Source organism: Pectinophora gossypiella, chromosome 12 (genome assembly GCF_024362695.1).
Source record: "Pectinophora gossypiella chromosome 12, ilPecGoss1.1, whole genome shotgun sequence".
NCBI classification, from domain to species: domain Eukaryota; kingdom Metazoa; phylum Arthropoda; class Insecta; order Lepidoptera; family Gelechiidae; genus Pectinophora; species Pectinophora gossypiella.
The window spans coordinates 9,335,810-9,357,728 of record NC_065415.1 but is presented as its reverse complement, the minus strand read 5'-3'; the positions used below and the strand labels follow the sequence as shown (position 1 = coordinate 9,357,728).

The 21,919-nt window shown below is 39.3% G+C and overlaps 2 protein-coding genes across 3 annotated transcripts in view; one reads left to right on the top strand and one right to left on the bottom strand.

The window, feature by feature from the left end:
- Positions 1 to 173: 173 nt before the first annotated feature.
- Positions 174 to 7,812, top strand: LOC126371227 (protein TAPT1 homolog). The gene is made up of 10 exons (XM_050016494.1): positions 174 to 433; positions 525 to 789; positions 963 to 1,276; positions 1,854 to 1,951; positions 2,238 to 2,476; positions 2,801 to 2,989; positions 3,601 to 3,750; positions 4,475 to 4,595; positions 5,380 to 5,523; positions 6,121 to 7,812. The coding sequence occupies exons 1-10, from the start codon at positions 313 to 315 to the stop codon at positions 6,292 to 6,294; spliced, it is 1,815 nt and encodes a 604-aa protein (XP_049872451.1). The 5' UTR covers positions 174 to 312; the 3' UTR covers positions 6,295 to 7,812.
- Positions 7,813 to 9,173: 1,361 nt separating this feature from the next.
- Positions 9,174 to 21,919, bottom strand: part of LOC126371285 (early growth response protein 2-like) — a 45,561-nt gene continuing 32,815 nt past the window's right edge. The window contains exons 1-2 of one of the 2 annotated variants that reach the window (XM_050016584.1): positions 13,996 to 14,301; positions 9,174 to 12,658 (exon numbers count right to left, since the gene is read on the bottom strand). In XM_050016584.1, coding sequence (XP_049872541.1) covers positions 11,745 to 12,658; positions 13,996 to 14,194 — 1,113 coding nt within the window. In that variant the 5' untranslated portion in view covers positions 14,195 to 14,301 and the 3' untranslated portion in view covers positions 9,174 to 11,744. Of the gene's footprint in view, positions 12,659 to 13,995; positions 14,302 to 21,919 lie in introns of those variants that run through there. The other variant, XM_050016583.1, reaches the window with a different exon arrangement.

The following is a 21,919-nucleotide window of genomic DNA, read 5'->3' as shown; positions in this document are numbered from 1 at the left end:
GCGATAGACATCGTGGAACTGGCAACACTTTACTCATAGTTTTTTTTTTAAAGCAAAGTTTTCCCTTTTCTTTATTCACGATTCGTGTTTTATTAGGTGACACTGGGCAATCAAATTTTTGATTGGTGGAATTTTAGATGACGTTTGACAATGTTTTTTTTATATTATTGATAATTTGACACTGACAGAAAGAAATGTCGAGGCGGAATCTGAGATTGTAGTCATTTTCAATATTTCTAAAACAAAATTATCTGAAGTGGGTTATATCCGTAGTGGCAGCGGTTTTGTGATGAACGGTTTGTTTTCGGCAACATGGTAGTTAAAACTGAAGATATACAGGAACAAACGAAAAGGTTACGATTTAAACCTCTAACCAATGTTCAACATTCGTCTGGAGATGTTGTGGACACTAAATCCTCGAAAGATATAAAAAGTAAGAGTAAATTTAAGGAAATGTGATATTTGCAGGTAAACTTGGTTGATATTTCAGGTATATGATCTATTTAATTTCAATAAATTTACAGATGGAGATAAATCTGCTTCTTTGTTTGCATTTTTGCACATTGAGCTTACGAGAGGCTACCTGCTGGAGCACGATGAAGAAAGGTTCTCAGCTAGAAGGGAAAAGGTTTATTCTTTCATAAAAATCCCACAAGAGTTGGAGAAATTCATGGCATATGGATTCTTCCAATGTGCAGACTCCCTGTTGTTTGTTTATACATTTTTACCATTGAGGTTTATTATGGCTTTTTGGTCCTTCTTCACGCGGTTATTTAGAAGATGTTTTGGGTAAGTTTAAAGATTAATAACATAGAAGTATAATTTTATCTTTTTATGGCCCCAAATGTCTATGTGTACTAAGGACAAGTATCAGAAAGTTTCAGAGGGTGTTAGTTTACCTATTGTTCTTATTAAAATATGAAAAAAACAATGTTATGAGTAATAAATTATATTTATTTTAGGATTTATTCACATCCTCGGAAAAATGTCCTAAAGCCGGCAGAGACTTGTGATGTCTTGAAAGGGTTTATATTATTAGTATGCAGTATACTAATGTGTTACATAGACACAAACATGATGTATCATTTAGTGAAGAGCCAGAGTGTTATGAAGTTGTATATATTCTACAATATGCTTGAAGTTGGGGATCGGTTGTTCTCTGCCTTTGGTCAAGATACTATTGATGCCTTGTTCTGGACTGCTACTGAGCCAAGAGACAGGAGAAGGGAGCATTTGGGTGTCATACCTCATTTGCTATTTGCCATGACCTATGTCTGTATCCTTTTTAAATAACAGGTGTAATTTTGTGACAGGTGATCATTAATTTGTAGATTTTTTCAAGCAAAACTAGTTTTATTTCTTTAAAATTAGATTAAAATAGATTAAATGCTACATTAAAAGTGCTTATTGTCCATGGATGATAGATTGCGCCGAAAAGGAAACAATTGTATGTATGATATGTAAATGGAAAGTGATGTCATAGGTACTATAATGAAGACCATATTATTTTTTTAGTTTACTAGGTATTACTTATGAAAATAATTACAAAACAATACTCATGGTTGGTTCCAATGAACCAAATGGCAGCTTACTGCAGATTTGAATAAATGGAGTAAGAAGGAAATTATTATTTTTCTTGCACATTTAAATAATTCAAGAAATATAAACTAACACCTATTTCCCACTGCAGAGACTATAGAATTCCATTTGCTTCGAACCTGACACACATCCCTTGCTTCCTCCACAGTCGACATTCACCAATCACTAAAATGAAAAGAAAATAATGAATGATGAATGGTGTGTTTAAATGATTCAACATTTTTAGCAATATGTTTCCTTCATTCATAAGTCAGTTTTGCACAGTCTGCTGGTGTTGTTTCAAGCTACAACACTAAATGTGGCATTCAACTCAAACAACAAGAGTCTGCTCATCATAATGATGTCAAACAATGTAAGTCATTTCAATGTAATGACATTTTACTGCTGCATGGAATGACTCATCAATCTGTCTGCTATAACTATTAGTTTATCCCACACCTCAGTTGCATGATTGGAATTGCAATCATTGCCTTATGAGTTGATTAAGACATTAATTTTAAAATGTTGTTTCCTATTTAGAAAATCAATACTTCACTATCAATGTTAAATGATATGAATAGATCAATCTATGTTCTGTGGGTATGATTGATTTTTTTATATTTTGTTTGAATTCACTGTAAGATTTATTCGTTTTTCAGTTTGTGGAACTCAAAGGCAGTGTTTTCAAGAAGTTTGATAAGAACAACCTTTTCCAAGTATCATGTAGTGATGTGAGGGAACGGTTACATCTGTCCGTTCTGCTTTTCATAGTAGTTCTTCAGACTATGAAGGAATTTACGTGGAGGGAAGAGCGCTTCTGGATCCTAGCACCAGATTGTGTGCTGGTCCTTACATTTGAGGTCATCATTGACTGGGTGAAACATGCTTTCATTACTAGGTATGTAGACTTTTTTGTATTGGTTAGAGTTAAAATTTCAGCATTGTATAAGCAGTAAAATTTATTTAAATAGGTTTAGTTTAAGGTAGGCTCTGGTTTTTCGGTGTCTCAGTAAGGCTGACGTTCAGTCAACCTATTGGGCATTTCATTACATTTCCATGATGGTTTTTGACAATATTATTGAGAAATGTTTTGCCTTATCTGTGAAATTTGAATAGGATCTCTATGTATCATTGCTTAGCTTTTATTAATTCTATGCTAAAAGAGTTGCTACTAATTACTAGTTAATTTATAAGTAATAAATAACCATATTATTAATGGCAGATTCAATGAAATCCCTTATGGAGTATACCGCGAGTACACGGTAAGCCTAGCATATGATGTGGCGCAGACCAGGCAGAAGTACGCGTTCAGTGACCACTCGGACCTGGTCGCTAGGAGGATGGGCTTCATACCGCTGCCTCTGGGCGTCGTTATCACTAGAGTGCTTGTGCATGCTGTTAAAGTGGATGGGTAAGTGTTATAAGCAAATTTCCAATTGTTAAAAGTGTTAAAAGAAATTACATTGAAAAGCTGACTCTCTTTTTATATTGAACTAGCTTTTGTCCGCGGCTTCACTCGCGTTAAATTCGGGGTGACACGGTTCCCCTTTCCTAATGTACCATAATTTACCTTCCTACCTTGAAAACTGCGAAATGTCCCATATAAAATTTCACCTCCTCTTTGAAGGGGTGACTTTTTTGTTGGTCACAAATAGTCCACATACCAATTTTGAATGCAAGTGAAAATTGCGGAACGCTTCATACAAACTTCCACCTCCCATTTTAGGGACGTGGGGGGTTAGAAAGAGCCAAAATACAGTCTATGTCACTCTCCGTCCCTTTAACTATCTTTAATTAAAAAAACACGGTAATTCGTCGCTCCGTTTTGCCGTGAAAGACGGACAAACAATCAGACACACACACTTTCCCATTTACAATATTTGTATGAATGAATATGAACTACCTTCTTGATTATGTAAGTGAATCCCGGAATAAATGGGTATTTAGTATTTACGTAAAGAAGAAGCCTGCTGAAGAACAATACATCACTTTTGTTTAAATATTAATTTATTCTTTTTACAGGTTTGCTGCAATCTTCTTAATAACCATAGCTTACTTATGCCTAATATCTATAAGGGTGCTTGTATCTATTGTGATACTTGGCAAAGCTTGTGACTTGATATCGCAACATCAGATGGAGAAAAATGAGAGTCACCATACTACTCCTAAAAAGTAAGTCATTTTTACATACATACATACATAAACTCACGCCCGTAATCCCAAATGGGGTGGGCAGAGCCACAAGTAATCAAAGACAACTTGCAGCCACTGTTGATACGAAGTCCTAAGATGGATATGATGAACCTTATGGTGATAAGTCATTTTTATTTATCATTATTATTGATCCTACTGTAAGGGTGGACGTGCTCCTGGGACTGTTTTCTCTCTTACTCAAAATTTTGCATATCTGGTTCTGCAGAAGCTTCTCGTAACTTTTGTAAGCATTTGTTCGGTGGTGTCAATTGATTTAGATACAGGGTTTTTTTTTGCCTTTGATGGGTATGCTCTTGGCCCCAGACTTGCCCAAAGACATTGACGATGCCTAAGATGGAGCGAGCTCGCTCAAAAAGTGCCTGTTCACTCTGGCCTTAAAAGCACCCGGATTATATGCATTCGGAAATACAGAAGACGGCAAACAATTCCACTCCCTACAAGTGGTTCGTATTTGTGAATGGCTCGTCTTCAAGTCACGTTTTATTCCCATTTTACGTAACACATCAGCACTTATCATTTGCAAGATGTATATTTTCGAATCCGAGTTGAAGGCGAGCAATTTAAAAATATCTGGATCTGTTAAAAATGTCTGGACATTCTCTGTTAACTTGCAAGTCTTGTAATGAGAGATAGGAGCTATCCTGATCGTTCATTTGTTGTAATTATGTTTGTTGTATTGTAGGGAGCAAAAAGACTTGGCCACGAAAGAAATATTTCATGCGCACAAGACGCCAGAGAAAGAGGAAGTACCACCTAAGAAACCAGTGCAACTGAAGTTCCTAATACCTGAGGACGCTGTCATGGTAATTATTCAGTCGTCGTATTGAATCAATCAAATGGATTGAGATTTCTAGTAAGAAAGGGTATAAGAAAAAAAGTCCATAGTGCTGTAATTTATTTAATCAGAAACTATCTAGATTTTATACAATACAAATGCACGCGCAATTTCAATAGCGTTAGGTAGAGTCACGAGTGTATGTGTGGCGCCCACAGTGCCCTGGTGTTGCCACTGCTGTGTCGATGGCATCGTACCTCGCCCTTCTACTTTCCCTGTCTATTCACTTTTCCTCCAGAGTGAATAGGCATATATTATGTTAGCGTTTATCAGCCTAAGCCACATCTTCACTTACAATCATTACCATCCGGTAAAAATGTATATATGAAGCAATTAATCTGAAAAGCAATATTGCTATTTGACAACAAGCGCGCATTGTCAACAGATGTCAAATAGCAATTTTGTGTTTTTTTTTTTAGATGAATTGCTTCAATGTTCCTTTTAGCCCCTTGGTGGAGATTGTGGTTTAAAAAAAAAAGCTTTTTTTTATTAAAAAAACGGTCTATTATATCTATAATCTTCTAATCATTATCTAATATTGGAAATAATAGATGTAACTTATAGTAACCTATAAATTATTTCTTTAACTTTAACATTAAATGTCTTTTTTTCACTTATCAATATAACAATACGATACTTTTAAGAAAGCAAAGCGATGACCCTGAGCTCATGCAGCCTAACAATAATAAATAGAGAAAAACGAAAACTAAAAGGTTTTCTTTACATATGTATAATGTACACGTATGACGCAGAGTGAACCACTGGTGGACGCGTCAGTGGGCGCGGCGGCGATATTCTCCAACAGTGCGATCGACTTGAACGGTGTGTGCTATCTGAACGACAAGATGAACACTCAAGTCAAGCAAGAGCCTCACGACTACCTTGAACCTGACTTGGTAAGTTACTATTTTAAGTTCAGTATTGTATGGTTGTTTACTATCAATAACATAGCATATCACGAAAAGGTGATTCACGAAGGGTTTAATTTAATCCTTCTTCTTTTAAACAGCTGAAAGGATTACAATCAGTACCTATCAGGAGTCAAACCCGTCATTTGCTAGAACGATATAATGTGACCGCACGCGGTGGATCCACACGGTTGGAGTGCAGCTGCCCTCCCACTCTTTATCTCGCTCTAGCAAATGACCGATCTGAATGACAGAACAGTATAGAAGCATAGGAAAATGCGATACGGTGTGGCCAGATGTAGTTTAACCCTAAGTCATCTCGCCTGACGTTTTGACTTAATCATATTTAGTTTCATAAGCTCACGGCTATATCCCATTTGGGGTAGTCAGAGGTACATCCATCGCAAGATGAACTAAGTACCCACGCTCCTCCCAGCTTTCTGTTAGATCAACGTGATAGGTGGTGACCCGTATCGCCGTATTTAGTTTAACAATTTAAAAAGTAACATGTGATCTGTCCCTGTGTGTGACCTCGGTGGGAAATAGGCGTGAGCTTATGTATGTATGTAGCATATGGTCTGTCAGGTGGACGTGAGCCGCAGCGCACCAGACATCAAGGCGGCGGCGGCGGCGGGCGACGCGGCGGCGCCGGCGGCGGCCGAGCGGCCGCACTCGCCCGACGCCGACGGCCTCAAGCGCCGCTCCGAGTCCGAGCCCAACCTCGCCAAGGTCGACGACCACTACGAAGAGGCCCCATAACGAATGTGCTGTGTGGTACTCATTTTATTTCATACGGTCTAGTCGCGTGACTAACGGCGAGAGCAAATTGGCGATTCGGAACGTGTTACACGATTCATTAATTCGTGCAGTTGAGGGTTGTTTTTTTTTATTTTGAAGTATCGAGAGATGGGTAGTACCGGGTGAGAGTACTCAGTAGGTACTACAGAAGTTATGTATAATAGCAAATAGCTTTACATCAAACTTTTTTATTCGGTATAATGTTTCTTCGTAATGTTGTTGCTGCGATGTATGAATGCTATCGAGCCTATTCACACTTTTCACATTATCTTATTCGTCTATTTGGATGACGAGTGAGGATAATGAAACATGTTTTTATACAGTTCATTTAAAGCCAAAACTCTACTGTACAATACATAATGCGGATTGTTAACTATTCCTACACTGTCTACAAACGGCTCAAATTGCAGTGCCAACTCCTTCGATAGCTCTGAACTTGAGTATGTAACTGCCTTGTCAATGAATTTGTAACCACGCTCCGCGTTTCTGGTCACCACGTTTGCGGATAAGGGCACGTAGTGCGTCGTTTAGTATTACGAAAATATGCGGACATTGGTTATAAGATGACCTCGCTTAAATCTAAGACTGATCACATTTGGGTGCTTAGAACGAGACGGTTCGCAACTAGTAAAAATGACAAATCGATTATATGTCTGTCGTTTATTTGTGTTATTTTTAAATAGCTTGTTGTGATTTTGTTTATAGTCAAATTATTAGTAACCGTATCATTCCAATGACGTTAAAATTTGCTATTTTATTGATACGTTACGGCTGATCGTATAAACCTACACTGTTACATCGTTGTATATAGATACATTAGAATTTATAAGAGTTTTATTCCGTTTGTGAATTTTATTTTTTATTTATTAGATAATAGAATACAAATATAATAATACAACTTTGAAATGTTAAATTTAAGAATATATAAGGTTTGAGATGCGCGGTAATAGTTTGATAGTAGGTATGTAGATTCAGTTGTTGTTGTCAGTTTAATGAGAATGAGGTAAAAAGTAACTTTTAATATGAAAGGACAAAATTACGAGTAGTTTACATAAGTAAAGACTCAAGCTTCTTATCTGTAATAAATTTAGGGTCTTCAAGTTAGTATGCCGTATATGCAGATATGTCCTTTCTTCACATGATTATCTTCTTCCTCCTTCAAATAAGTTGAGGTTAATCGTTGGTTTGTACAATTATCCACGTTTCAATTCGTCTGTATGACAACTTTAAAATTTTACCTCCTGCCATGTATGATTCTTTTTTAAATTAAAATATCGTATACCAAGGAGTGGTAATTCATCGAATAACTGGCAATATTATTTTGATTTTGTATAGCTACAACGTGTTTGAAATTCCTCTAACTAGTTTAATTCTCTAGTGTTTTTCATGTATTTTTCCTCTTGGAATGTGAAATTGTATGGTCCAAACTTTTTGTTGGTGTGCTGATTTTCTACGAATTAAATTATTATTTGTTTACTATTCGGATTTTGTTTTTACTCTAACAGAGTATGTGTCATAGATTCTATTTATCCTTTGTTAAAAAAATAACTTTATTTCTTTCTTGCACGTATCGTAAGAGAGAGAAAGCACGTTTTAAGAACGGACAAACTTAAATTAAGAATTAGTACAAAACAATTTTATCAGTTTTTTTTGTTTGGGACATAATTTTGTCTGTAACACATTATTCTTTATTCTAAACTTTAACTCTAGACCTCAACAAAATTGGTGTTCTTTTTAGCGCCATCTGTAAGTAGTTTAAGGAAGTTTCTTGGAATCATCTTGGCATTTTTGGCGTTGTAGTTTAGAACTTGAGGAGCTGTAACGCCATCTATTGATCTCTTATCCGTAACTGATAAGGAAACGCACGCGGTTTCAATTTTAGAAGTAAGTATTATATTTTTTTCTTATTGTTTTAATAATATTATATTTGATAAAAAGTTGACAGGCGTCGATAGATATAATATATTATTTTATTGTCGTTGTGCAACGATAGATGGCGCCACTTGGCTCTGTCCGGTCCAATATAGTGTGTTTATTTTAGTGTAGGTGATATTAGTGTTAGACAATATTTTTCTTAGTTCTATTCTGAATTCATTAACATGAATTCAGAAATTACTTAAGTACTTACTTACTAATACGATTGTAGTTTCCCAAAATGCTCGTGTCGTATGCTCCATTCGGCTCAGGTATTCTGTCGGAGACCACCACAACTGCCCAGTAGTGGGACTGTTCTCTATTCGGATAAAGTAGTGGTAATTTTTGATCTACTCTGTTATTTGAAACCTTCCATAGAATTAATTAAAGAAGGGTAAGGTACCCTTTGAATTATCTGATGCACTAGGTAATTTTATTATTAAAAAAATAATCACATACCTATCGTATGGACCAAAGTATTCGTACTATTATTTTGTGTTACGTATTTACTTGCTTGTATTCCATATAAAATTTTTGATGATTATGATGAAGTTTACTCCAATCTTTGCTTTACCCATTTACATATTACCTAACCATTTCTCTGGAGCTATTGGGTTGTGTGAATGTCGGATAGTTGTACATCAATGGTCGGACGCTCTTCGCTCACCAGGAATACTAAGTAGTAACTATTATTGTGACAATTTTTGGAAAGGAAAGTTTACACGTTTTTAACCAATGTTAAAAATACTGTCGGCACTCAATGTGGTGTGCCAATATTCGGTTCTGTCACTATATTTAACTAATGTGTCCACTTGTTGCCAAGTTCCATGGTTTGCTATTCGGACGGCACTAGCGTAAATTGAACTTTGGAGCCATTGTCTCAGCCAGTCTAGTGAGGTGATGGTGTCAAATATAAACTGCTATAATATGTTTTTCCAACAATGTATTCATCTCACCTCCGGTGGATTGTATTAAATAAAAATTTTCTTTTTCTCTTATATACACATTAAATCCGAATTTAGAGTGTATTTACAAATATATTAAATAGAATTTAGTAAAAATTAGTGAGATTTAACAATACCTACGACTTACAACTATTTATATTATAGAACATCAACAACATCTTTCACTCTGGTGAAATACATATAAGATAGCTTAAACAATACATCATGCACAAAATTCGTAAAGAATTCGTACCCATTCACTATCATATCAGGTGAACACCACAAATAGTTTGTTCTAGTAGTCGTCTAAGAGCTAGATAGTGACGTGTGGCGAGTGTGAGGCTGCGAGCGGCGCGGCGCGCGGCTCGGCAGGTAACAAACAATGGTAGTCGCAAATCGTAACCTAATACAACACCGTATATCAATAACGATAACGCGATGCAACATTACGTAAAATGTTAAGAATTTAGTCTTTTTCGTTTCAATTGTCACTCGTTTTGACTAACATGAAAACGCTTTATTAAAACCTATCTACGCTAGCCTTGTCTATTGGAGACTTCGTCTCTCCTACAACAGTATAAACATTATAAACTCGTACACCACATGCTTATGAGCAGAGCGGGCGCGGGGTTTGACTGCGGGAGCGGGCAGGCGCCAGGTGCGACCGCACGACTAACAAACTTGTGCTACGCTTATCCTTACATAATGCCCATTACTTCAAATACCACAGTATCTACGAACCGCTCCCATGTGCAGTAAGAAATGTAGGCGCAAGAGTTAGTAACATTATTGTCAGATATCCTAAATTCATAATGACCGACATTACTGAAAGGCCCACCCTGTAGTGTTTATCACTGCAATTTCGGTGACATTACAATCTCTAGTTTCCATTGGTTTGATTCAAATTGTTACGATTGCATTACATTTCATTTTATACTTTGGAAAGAACTATCCTACAGTGAACATTGAATGTCAAAATTGATTCATCATATGAAACTACCGAATTACCATAGCATCATAAGTCGAAGGCAATTTTATAAACAACACACACTATACTAACAACATGTATAAAGATAATGTTCATAAGGCTAATTTTGTGCTTGGGTATATAGAGTTGCGAAGAAAATGAACTTATTAGTGAACAACAGAATTGTTGTAATATCGGTAGAGGCGGCCTCCTGCCACACTTGACCAAATAGCGAATCGCGTAGCAACGTAATCACAGTAACGGAAACCTATGAAATTAATCTTACATTATTTATATCTATACAAAAACTTATGAGTATTTATTTATAAATAACAGCTATCTCGAAAATAATTAATAATGATTAAGAGATCATAAACGCTATTAACTATTCCTTTACTAGATTAGTCTATAATACGCACATTATAAAAGTATGTGAATGCCACTGTAGAAGGGAAAGTTAGTGAGATTACAGAACAAGTGCGTTAGGTTCCGGTAGAGCTGAATATCGCAAATACAACGAAATGATATTGAAACTAGAAACCCAAGTTTATCTAATAGAAGCAGCTTGAGCAAAATTTGTTAAATTAAATCTTTGAGCAAGAGAAGACCTTGACAGCAGCTGTCGACAAATATAATTTATATATATATATATATATATACTCCTATATATAATTCATCTATAAAACGAACGTAGTAGTCGATATTTTCACCTCTACATATATCTTCGACTAGAAATATAATAAAACAAAAATAATTATAGTTATCACTTAATCAGCAGTCGCGTTACCTTAATAGTATTAAAATAAAAACTGCAGTGGCACGTCGTAAAGTTAAATTAATGGCACAGTTTCACGTTAGTTCAAGTATATAAGAGTAATAATTATACAATTACTTAAGATAGGCAGTCGCGTGTAGAGCACGCTTGCCACCGACATCTCTGCTAGTAAACTGGCCGGTACCAACACAGTACAGGCGGGCAGGCTACGGCGGTGGCAGACGTCTTCTAACTCCGTTCGCGCTTGTGAATAGGCTCATTTGTATCACTTTTCCACGATCACTTAACAATTCACTCACAGCAAATAGAACAATTAATGATCGATTCAATTACAGTGACAATATTTTTTATCTTATAGGACAGATATGTTTACTCACTACACCGACGACGCGGCGGTAGTGGTGTGACGTGCGCTGTGCGCTCGGTCGGATCTTGCATTTTTCTCGTAGAAAAACAACGTCGACGTCGGACATTTTAGGCCGTACCTCTTCGTATCTATGTTTGTTCCCAGTCGAATTCATTCAATTAGCCTATCTAAACAAAATAAATACATTCACCTGATCATTCCCTATCGTAATAATTACAAATATGTATAAAAAGATATAAATTTCAGTGAATTTACAAATGTAGAGTTAATAAAGCTTCGTTAAAGACATTTCATTTACACCTAAGCGATGAAATTATTTGATAACTTCAACGTGAAAAGTAGTAAAGTTCAATCGTCCTCTGAGTCGGACAAGTGGGGCGGGTGCGATGTCGCGGACTCGTCGCCGCTGGAATGGAGCGAGTGCGGCGAGCGGGCGGCCGCGGGCTAGAGCGGCGCGTGCGGCTCGTGGTGGCCGCCGCTGCCGCCGCGCTCGCGCTTCAGCCGCTGCTTCAGGTGCACCTTCGCGTGCCGCTTCTTCTCATCGGAGCGCGCGAACTTGCGCCCGCACACGTCGCACGCGAACGGCTTCTCGCCCGTATGCGTCCGCACGTGCGTCGTCAAGTGGTCCGACCGGCTGAACGAGCGCATGCAGATGCGGCACTGGAACGGCTTTTGCCCCGTGTGGATGCGGATGTGCCGCGTCAACTCGTCCGACCGGGAGAACCGGCGGTCGCAGCCGTCGACCGGGCACGCGTACGGCCGCTCGTGCACGGGCGTCTTGCTCGGGCGGTTGGGGTACTTGCGCGGTTTGACAGCCACGAGCCGCAGAGGCTGCGCGCTCTGCTGGTACACCTGCGAGAGGATCTCGTGGCCTTTGCTCGTGGAAGGGTTGTACTCGGCTAGCTGCACGGGCCGATCACCGGCCGGTGGCGTGGGGTAGGGCTCGCGTTTGGGTAGCCCCGAGGGCCCGGGTGTGGGCTGCGGCGGCGCGTACTCGTGCGCGTCCCACGTGTGCGGCGGTTGCGCTGGCGGCGGCCGGTACTCGCAGTGCTGCGGCGCGGGACACTGCTGCGGGGGCGCGCAGTAGGCCTGGCACTCGGGCGGCAGCAGCTCCACGCGCTGCTCGTACTCCTCTTGGAAGTACTTGTCGACGCTGCCGGGCCCGGGCCCGGGCGGCAGCAGCCACTGCAGCGGCGGGCTGGGCGCGCGCTTGCCGCCCGTCGCCGGTCCGTACAGGGACGCGCTCGCACTCGACGCGTTGCTCGCGTCCTCGGCGCGAGCGCCCGGGGATAACGACGATTCATGTTTGTGTCGTCGTGGTGAACAAGCTAGCGATAGCTCATCGCCTGGTAATGTACCTGTAACAAAACAAATTATGCTATACGAATCGAAATTACACACAATTCGACATATACTTAGTTTTAGGGCAAAAGAAATGTATCGCCGAAACTTAGGTAGGTATATTAAAAATTTGCTACTTCAGGTCATACTAAGTATCGTACCGTATAACCAAAATTGCAGCGTAACCGCGCTAATATTTTCCAGTCAGTGTTTATTTTATTACCGTCTATCCTATACAGAGCATATCGTAAAGGAATTCGCGTAACGTGCGTATGATCATATAGTTTTTGAGGCGCAAACGGAAGGCGATAGCTCGCCGGAAACCACGCTGATAGCAACGTACGGGAGAAGTGCGACCGTCACCTACTAAGCTTTGTGTGTTTTTATTATTTTATCTACTTACAACATTATGTTGTTATTCATTGTTTAAAACGCTTTTTTAGAATAAAGTGTAGTTGTTATTAGTTTGGAACTGTTAATTGTACCTACCTAATCGTGATAAGTCCTCGTTAACACGCGACTAAAAAGTTAAAAGAAAGTTGTTAAAATAAATGTTAGGGTTTTTTATTTAAAGAAGAATGGTTCTGCGTTATGTAAACATGTATTTCGGGGTAATGTTGTGTTGCCAGTAATTATTTAAAAATATTTTGAAATTAGAAAAAAGCTTGCACAAATGTAGAGTTGAATATTGCGTATAATTTTCACTAAAATCGAGTTGTATCATTTCATAGTTAACGGCAAATCTTTTTAGTTTTTGAAACTATGAAAATACTACAGTATTAAATTTAATGTGACTAGATAAATAAACTTTTGAAATTTATAACAACCATAAAATTAAATCTGTAGATAAAATGTCATAGTGTGTGTTTTGTTTATTTGGTGTAGCATATTTACCGTTACCGCTGATTCATTATAGAATGCACAAATCATATCAGAACATGGACACTAAACACTGAGGGGTGAACGTCACAAGGAAGGCTTCATTCAACGCGAGTATCGATCCGATCATATGGCCGGCCGGCGAACTTTCCATTTCACATTTTACACTGAAATTTTCCAAACAACTTCGGATGTTGGAAGACCGTAGACCCGAGTAAGGTCGCGAAGTGTTGAGACCGTCAATGCAAAAATGATTTTAAGTGAATTTATATTAATTTAATTTACAAATTTTCTTCAATGCCATAAAGTCATAAAAAAGTATTTGTAAAAAATAAATTCGAAACACTTTTGCACTGAGGATTTGATCACACGCGGAGTGAAGGACGGCGAAGGACACCCGAGGAAGACACGTTTGTTTACAACGTTATCAGCGGGGGCGAGACGCCCACGATGCGTGTGGGACGCGTGGTCGCACCTGAGATGGGCGGCGGCTCCAGGAGGCTCGGGAAGAAGGCGGGCAGGTCTGACGTGGTGACGGGCGTGTTGAGGTCCGAGGGCATGGAGCCGACGGCGGGCGCCGGCGCCGGCTTCACCGCGCAGTCGAAGCCCAGCGCGCCCATGTCCGCCAGCGACAGCAGGTGCGTCCCGACCGGGGGCTCCGCGTCCGTGCCCATCCCGTCCGGCACCACCTGCTCCTCGGCCCACGGGCCCAGTGGTATCACGAACAGCGCCAGCGTGGAGACGGCCTATCGCGTGGCCGGTGCGAAGGGGACTGGCGCCGCGCGACCCCGCACCGCAGTTTTATCAATGGAGCCGCGGTCCCATATTCGGTAGCGGCGCGCGCAGCTCCGCCAATCCGCGGCGGGCGCCCCCCTCTGACGTCACCGCCCGGACCGCCCACCGCCCGCGCCGCCCCCTGCGGGGGGCTGGCGGCACGCGCGAGCCTCCGCGGCAACACGCAGCGGCCAGCGCCCGGCCGCGCGTGCCTCTACCACTGTGAGCCGCGAGCTGCGAGCCTGTTCTACGCTATTATTTTGATATAAAAACCCAACATTGACATAATATATTTTTGTTGTGTTGATATAACACATGTTGAGTATCTTAACCTTCAGTAATGTCTGCGCAGCTTTTGTTGCGAGCTTTTGCGTGGCCCGAAAAAATCTCGAAAACGATGTTGTTATTTGATGTTTTTTCTACTTTTGCGATTTCACGATTTACACGTTCTCAAATGTTTTCACGTGACTGTTCACGTGTAAAAGACGTGTAACGTAAATGTAAACACGTGAAATATCTAATTTGTATTCTTTCTGAAGCCTAAATATTTTTGTTGTTGTTCGGCGTGTTGTCTTGGACGATAACTCATTGGATATGTGCCCAAGAGAGTATATCTGATGACTTTTTAATAGTAACACAGATTTGAATTTATGTCAAATAAATCTACATGAATGTAAATTCTTAAATTCAATAAGGAAATTGCCACTTTCGGTTCTTTGATGATAACTTTCCTTGCTAAATCTTGTAGGTAAGACTGTCGTTTTCGAGTTAATCGTATCGGATTACATGGAAACGACTAAGGCTTATTAGTAACAGCATTTTTTATTTTTCTACTGATTATTCTTTTCAGTTGACATTCTAATCAAATCTTTTTTGGTGCATAATTTTAGATACGCGAGAGTCTTATTAGAAATATGATTTTAACAGAAACCTACATTGTAGTAGATCAATGCGTGGATTCAGGTAAAGTACGTATTAGTATTTTGAGTAAGATATATTATAAAGATTTTTTACAAAACCGTGCAGTATGGTCTTGCGATATTTAACTTTATTTACCCTACTTTTTTAGCGGTGAAACCTTACTAGGGAACATTAATCACAGGCTCTATAATCTAAGAAATGCCTAAACTTTTCATCTCGCTGTCTGGTTTGAGCTTTAAACATAAATGTAATTATTTTACTATTTCTATCTTTTTATGGCTATTATAATTATGGTCTTTACGGCATATTTCAGTCGGCGGTGAAGCTTACCCCTTATAAAGTTTCAGTAAAAAAATATAAATAAAATATGTAGAGTTTGAAGTTATTTCGTCCGCTCCGTTGCCACGTAGGTAGCTGAAAAGCTCTTTATTGTAACGGATTATTATGCATAAAGATACGGATATTTATATTAAATAATAATTAAATATACTAATTATGTAAATATCTATTATATGGAAAAATATATAAATATGTTCATATGAACATTTATGCTATGTTTGTATTGTTATCCAGGGCAGGTATAGTATTATATTGTTAACTCGGTCCCCATTTTCTCTTCATATTAGGTACATCCTGCATGTCGTTGAGTTTGTTTTTGTAAACTAAAATTTAGGTAGGTAGTATGATATAATAATTGATTTTTTTCTGTTGGGTTTTCGTGTAAAATTATTATTTTGGTTTAAAAACATATTTCGAAAAAGCGTACTATACCTAATGCAACGCAAAAATTACAATCTTCTGAAACTATAGCGTACCTAAGCAAAGAATGGGTAACTATCGGTATAAAACTTAGTTTAAGTAATGTACCTACCTACGAACTCGGATTAATGGCGTCACGTTATACCCAGCGATCGGAAATATAACAATGCTATACAGGGTGTTAGTGACATCATAACGAATATTGAGGAGGGTGATTCAGACCATGATTCTGAGTTTATATCAAGTGGAGCTTTCCGTCGTAAAATTCATGTTTCTTTTTAATTCTATTTGCGATGGGAAATTCCACGTGATAATTCAGAATAATGGGCTGAATCATCCCCTTCAGTATTGGTTACGATGTCACTTACACTCCGTATAAGTACGTACAGTTAGCCATACAAGTACGTATGGGTGTTAGTGAGACCATAACGAATACTGAGGGGGGTGATTCGGACCATGATTCTGAGTTGACATCAAATGGAATTTCCTGTCGTAAAATTCATGAAAATTTAGAGCTTTTTAAAATTATTTTCAGTTCCATACTTTTGCGACGGAAAATTCCACTTGATATCAACTCAGAATCATGGTCTGAATCATCCCTCAAAGATTTTGTTACGATGTCACTAACACCTTGTATAATGTACTCGTGTCATGATTATTGAATTACCTGCTAATAATACTGGAGTCAAGTCGTGGCGTGGTGTACAGTATCAGAGCGGTAATTGCTAAATAACATAGTAAGTGTGGGCGATGGATATGACTGGGCGGGTACAAGATCAAGGCAATTTAATGATATTTCATTCTAAATAATTAAGGAAATAATTAAATATATCTAGTTATCGGGTGTATATACTGCTGCAAAAATAAATAGTCGTATTCTAAGTTTAAATTAAAATCAGTCGTAATTTGATCGTAAATATTTATAGTAGAGCGTTTTTTAAATGGTTATACCTCTAGGTATATTATAGTTGTTTATTTAACAATATGCATTGTAACTGGTACTGTAAAAAGATGCATATAGCCCAAGGGCTGTGATGATGTTGGTATATGTTGGTGTGTGAGTGGTTGTCTTTTTCTAAGACGGCCATCTTCAATTCTAATGAGTTCAAACCATAGCAAATAAAAAGTTCACTCAACAAGTGGTATGCAACACCTTCAGCTAACTCATTTTAAAAATGATCCGTGACATGGGTTGTAAGTGGTTGTTGATGTTTACGTAGTGGTGCAGCGGTGCAGTGGTGCAGAGTGCGTGGTGCGTGGGGCACGACAGGACAATGCCCGTGGAGCGGCAGACACGCCGACGCCAATCGGGCCCACATGCAGCCGCTAACCCAATTATCGCGTAACGGAGACGATAAAGAAAAATAACAAACCCACGATTTCACTGGTGTCTAATTATAGCGCGCTATTTGTGGGTGCGCGGGCGCACGGCATAGCGTGCCCGCGATGTCAGGGCTATTCCTGGCTGTCAGCTGACGGGCCGCCGCGCGCTCGCGCCCGATCGTAAACACCACGCAACCGATTGACGTAAAACGCGAACAATCGAGTTTTCAGCAGGTGAATCACCAGATGAAAACGTCCCTGTGGGGATCGCTCTAAAATTAACTTGACTGCTTTTGGTCCGCACTCGGAGGCGGGGTTCTATTTCGGCACATATTACCTCAATGCTACTGTCTATTTTCAACTCACCGGCTATTTAGATTGTTATTCGTGTTTTGGTCTCGTGTAAAAAGTTGAGCGGTGAGTAAACAACTAGAAGAAGAATGTACGTCAGCACTTTTGAAAAAATCGTATTATTTTCGAATAACTGCTCGTCACACGTGTAAACTAGCTGGAAACTGGCTCTCACAGTCTACATTGTATTTACGAGTGTACAATTGAGCTTCTGACTAACTCAATCTGCGTATCGATTTTGTGAGTAGCAATGGAAGTCCCGTTCGTTCAACTGGTTGTTCATTAGGTTACGGTATCGGATGAGTCACGTGGTGTGACCTGTCGTCGGTGCGAGTAAACAAACAAACAGTCTAGTTAGGGGCTCCCACGGCCCGGCGCAGGCGCCGCCTGTGGGTGGACAGAGGAGCGGCCAGACCCAGTCACCAGTAGGCCAGTTCCCACCACGTTTGGCGTACATTTGTGCATTATCGTAACACTCAACATGTAATTTTACATCTAACACAGTAATGAAATACTAAACCAGTAATGCTGAATGCAGAATGCGTGTGAAGTTGCATTGCTTCATCGAGACACGACATCTATGCTGAATGTTAACCATCTATACGTGGAATGTAATCAATTGCAACGTCTGCTTCGCGCATATCTTGTAAGTATTGCGAGAATCCTATATCTACCAAATAGTAACTTTATTAGAATTTTTCCCAACGTCGTTCTTAACGTTCGTGACGATAGGTATTTCATAGTTACAATATTTCTAACGTAGATAGAGTATTTGGAGTTTCACTTGTATCTGCTCCCTAATAACTCGTTGTTACCTATCGTTTTCAATCAGTTTACTATTGGGTGATAACTGTGAAGCGAGAAGCCACTTAACGATTATACCGCTTGTTAAAATTCCAGCTTACACTCGTACTAACAGTGGTAGCGCGACGGTGACGTCTCTTAACGATCTGGCGCATTTTTTCACTTTGACATGTGTAAACACTTGAGTTATACCGTGTTAGTGAGGCGTCGACAATGAGCGCTGGTGACCACTTGGCGAGCGAGTGCGAATGGGCTAATTCTATCCCAGTTGCACATGCGACTCTATAAATACAAGCGGTTACGTTATCTGCAATTAGTTTTCTACTGAGTCACCGACATGACCTATTTGACAAACCGTAATTAGGCTTGCATAGTTAGTACACCAAGATGCGTAGGCGGGTTATCATTCAATGTCTTCTAATTAGAAGATTTGGCATTGGGGTCCATAGGTTTCTTTATTAGTTCCATTATATTGATCCCGGTGGGGATATATCACAAAAATCACTTTGTGATCCCTAGTTTGGTTAGGACATTACAGGCTGATCACCTACTTAATTGTCCACAAAGTAAGATGATCCGTGCTTCGGAAGGCACGTTAAGCCGTAGGTCCCGGTTACTACTTACTGATGTAAGTAAGTAGTCGTTACATGAGCCATGTCAGGGGCCCTTGGCGGCTCAATAGTAACCCTGACACCAGGGTTGATGAGGTTGGTACTCCACCTCACAACCCACACGATAAAGAGAAGATTGGGTGAGATTACTAAGATAAGGAAATGGAATACATGCCTACTGTTGCATCTAGATGCAACATAGCCTTCAGTATGCTACATCTGCGTTACTAGAAACTATATTTTGTAATCGAACGGTCATAAATAATAAACTTGGCTGTTGATACTTTATAACTTTGAAAATATTTTAACATATAGCGAAAATAAATCAAATGATTACAGAAATATGTTTATTTCAGTACATAAACAACTGTGAGTAACCATCAAGTGTCTTGCGCAGTTGCACTCGGCAGAAATTTTGCACACTTCATCACATTTTATTATATCACATAAAACAAGACTATTTTCTCAGCTAATTCCAGCTCGAGTTTTCTCAACAATGTTGGGGCGCGTGTAAGTGCCGCCCGCCTAATTCCTGATGACCGATAACGCGCGCCGAAATAGCACTCGGTGACGCGAACCCACAGAATAGTCTCCGCTCATCGTACAATAATGTTGGCTCGAGCACACCCGCGTCACAGCTCGTCAAGTTTATAATTACGCTGACACTCGAAAGCTCCAATATCAAGCAGATTCATCATCACCGACTCTGACGTACACACCTGAAAACCATTTTATCGAGGTACATTTTTAGACATGCCGTAATCGGCGCGAACGTAATCACGCGTTTACGTAGTCATGGCGTACGAGATAGTCATCCGCAATATGGAGAGAGCGACATTGCAGAGGTGACGGTTAACAAACATTGTGTTTGCCTCAACGTCGGAACGTCTAAATAAACTTTTGACCTTTGATGTTGTAGGAAACTGAATAGAATTTTCCACGGATCACAACAAGTAGAGGTTGTGTAGGCTGTGTTTATTGTTAGTTGTCCTGGAATAAACTGCATTCAGCGTAGTGAATGATTGGTGCGATAATATTGTGATAATACTGTAGGTACTTGTTGTTGTTGTAAGGGGGTGGTCGGGAGTCTGGTGGCGCGCTGACGTCACTCCCCCCGGCTCCACTCCCCGTGGGAATTATCCGCATGACGCACGATGCTTACTCCTCACTTTATTTCTTGATAGCGTCAAGTATCAGTGATCAAGTAATAGATATCAGAAATACCTAAAAAACAGTAGGTAATAATCATTGTCAAGAATATTTACACAGATAAACCCTTGTCATACATGTTGGGGTAAGGTGTTGCGTATTGTATGAAGAATTAAAAACACTTGTTCGTGTTTGATTTTTGATATACATATAAGATAAATAAAAACCTAACTACTCTACGCACTATAAGAATTACAGATTGCTAGAGCCTTGTCTACTTATTCTTAAGTCGACGAAGGACGAAAACAAACATTTTTTTATCGCATGAACACGTGTTCGAGAGTATCTCATTTACCTTGACATATTAAAAAATGGGCACTCTAACAAAAAATACACGAGAGACCTATTAAAAACGTCTTTTCCCATCAATTTCGTTTTTACAGTCTCTCTACAAATCTATCTGTTATTTTCCTTCCTTGCTACGAGTACCTGTTCGCAATGATTACTTACATTATTTACTTCCTTTGTGCAAAAAACCTTTGCTTTTCCCTCTCTAATTAATTCTCAGAAAAAGTACTAAGTAGCATTTAATTTAGAATACAAGACACGAAATGCCATATTGCAGACGACAATACCTATGTATAAAGACAGTTTTTTCACATTAAAAATAAATAAATACTATTAAATATTTTGTTTTCCTTTGCTCTACATGCTTTATTTTACGGAAAGTTTCGAGAACTGTTCAGCGTTTCCCTAGCGTCCCGTTTTTTTCAAGGTGTCTGGTTACCTAACCTGCACATTTATCCAGTTCATTTATGCCGGATTCCTTACGATGCGATCGTATAACGTCACTATAGGCGTCCCGCAGGGATCAATTCTAGGTCCTTTTCTATTCCTAGTTTACATAAACGACCTACCTAGTCTTGTAAAACATGAGGTGATGTTGTTTGTAGATGATACCTCCTTACTTTTTAAAGTAAAGAGACGACAAGATTCCTTTGAGGATGTAAACAACGCCATTTCAGAGGTAGTGGATTGGTTTACTGTAAACAACCTGCTACTTAATGAAAATAAAACAAAATATGTTTATTTTACGTTATCGAATGTTAGTAGGCCGCTCGATTCTATTATTGTAAAAAATAAGGAATTGGACCTCACGGATACTGCTGTATTTTTGGGAATTACTTTGGACGCTAAGCTGCAATGGAGTCCTCATATTGATAAGTTGTCCAAAAGGCTCAGCTCAGCAGCATTCGCGGTCAAAAAAATTCGTTTAATAACCGATGTAGAAACCGCGCGATTATTTGCCTACTTCCACAGTCTAATGTCGTACGGCATCTTGCTGTGGGGTCATGCTGCAGATATGAACAGCATTTTTGTTCTGCAAAAGCGAGCCATTCGGGCGATTTACAAATTGGGACCCAAGATGTCACTTAGAAATAAATTTAAAGAAATTAATATTTTAACTTTGGCATCACAATATATATGTTTGAAAACTTAATCTAGGGCCCTGTGCCGAGGTTTTTCTTGCAGCTTCTTTTCCCCGGCTTAGATTGTGAGAAGCTGCAGTAGTTTTAGGCGGATGAGACGTTCGTTATGTAAAAATTGACGATTCAAAGTGTAACTATGTTACCTACTGAATAAAGATATTTTTGAATTTGAATTTTGAATCGTTTCCTTCATCCCTGACCACATGATAAAGGAATT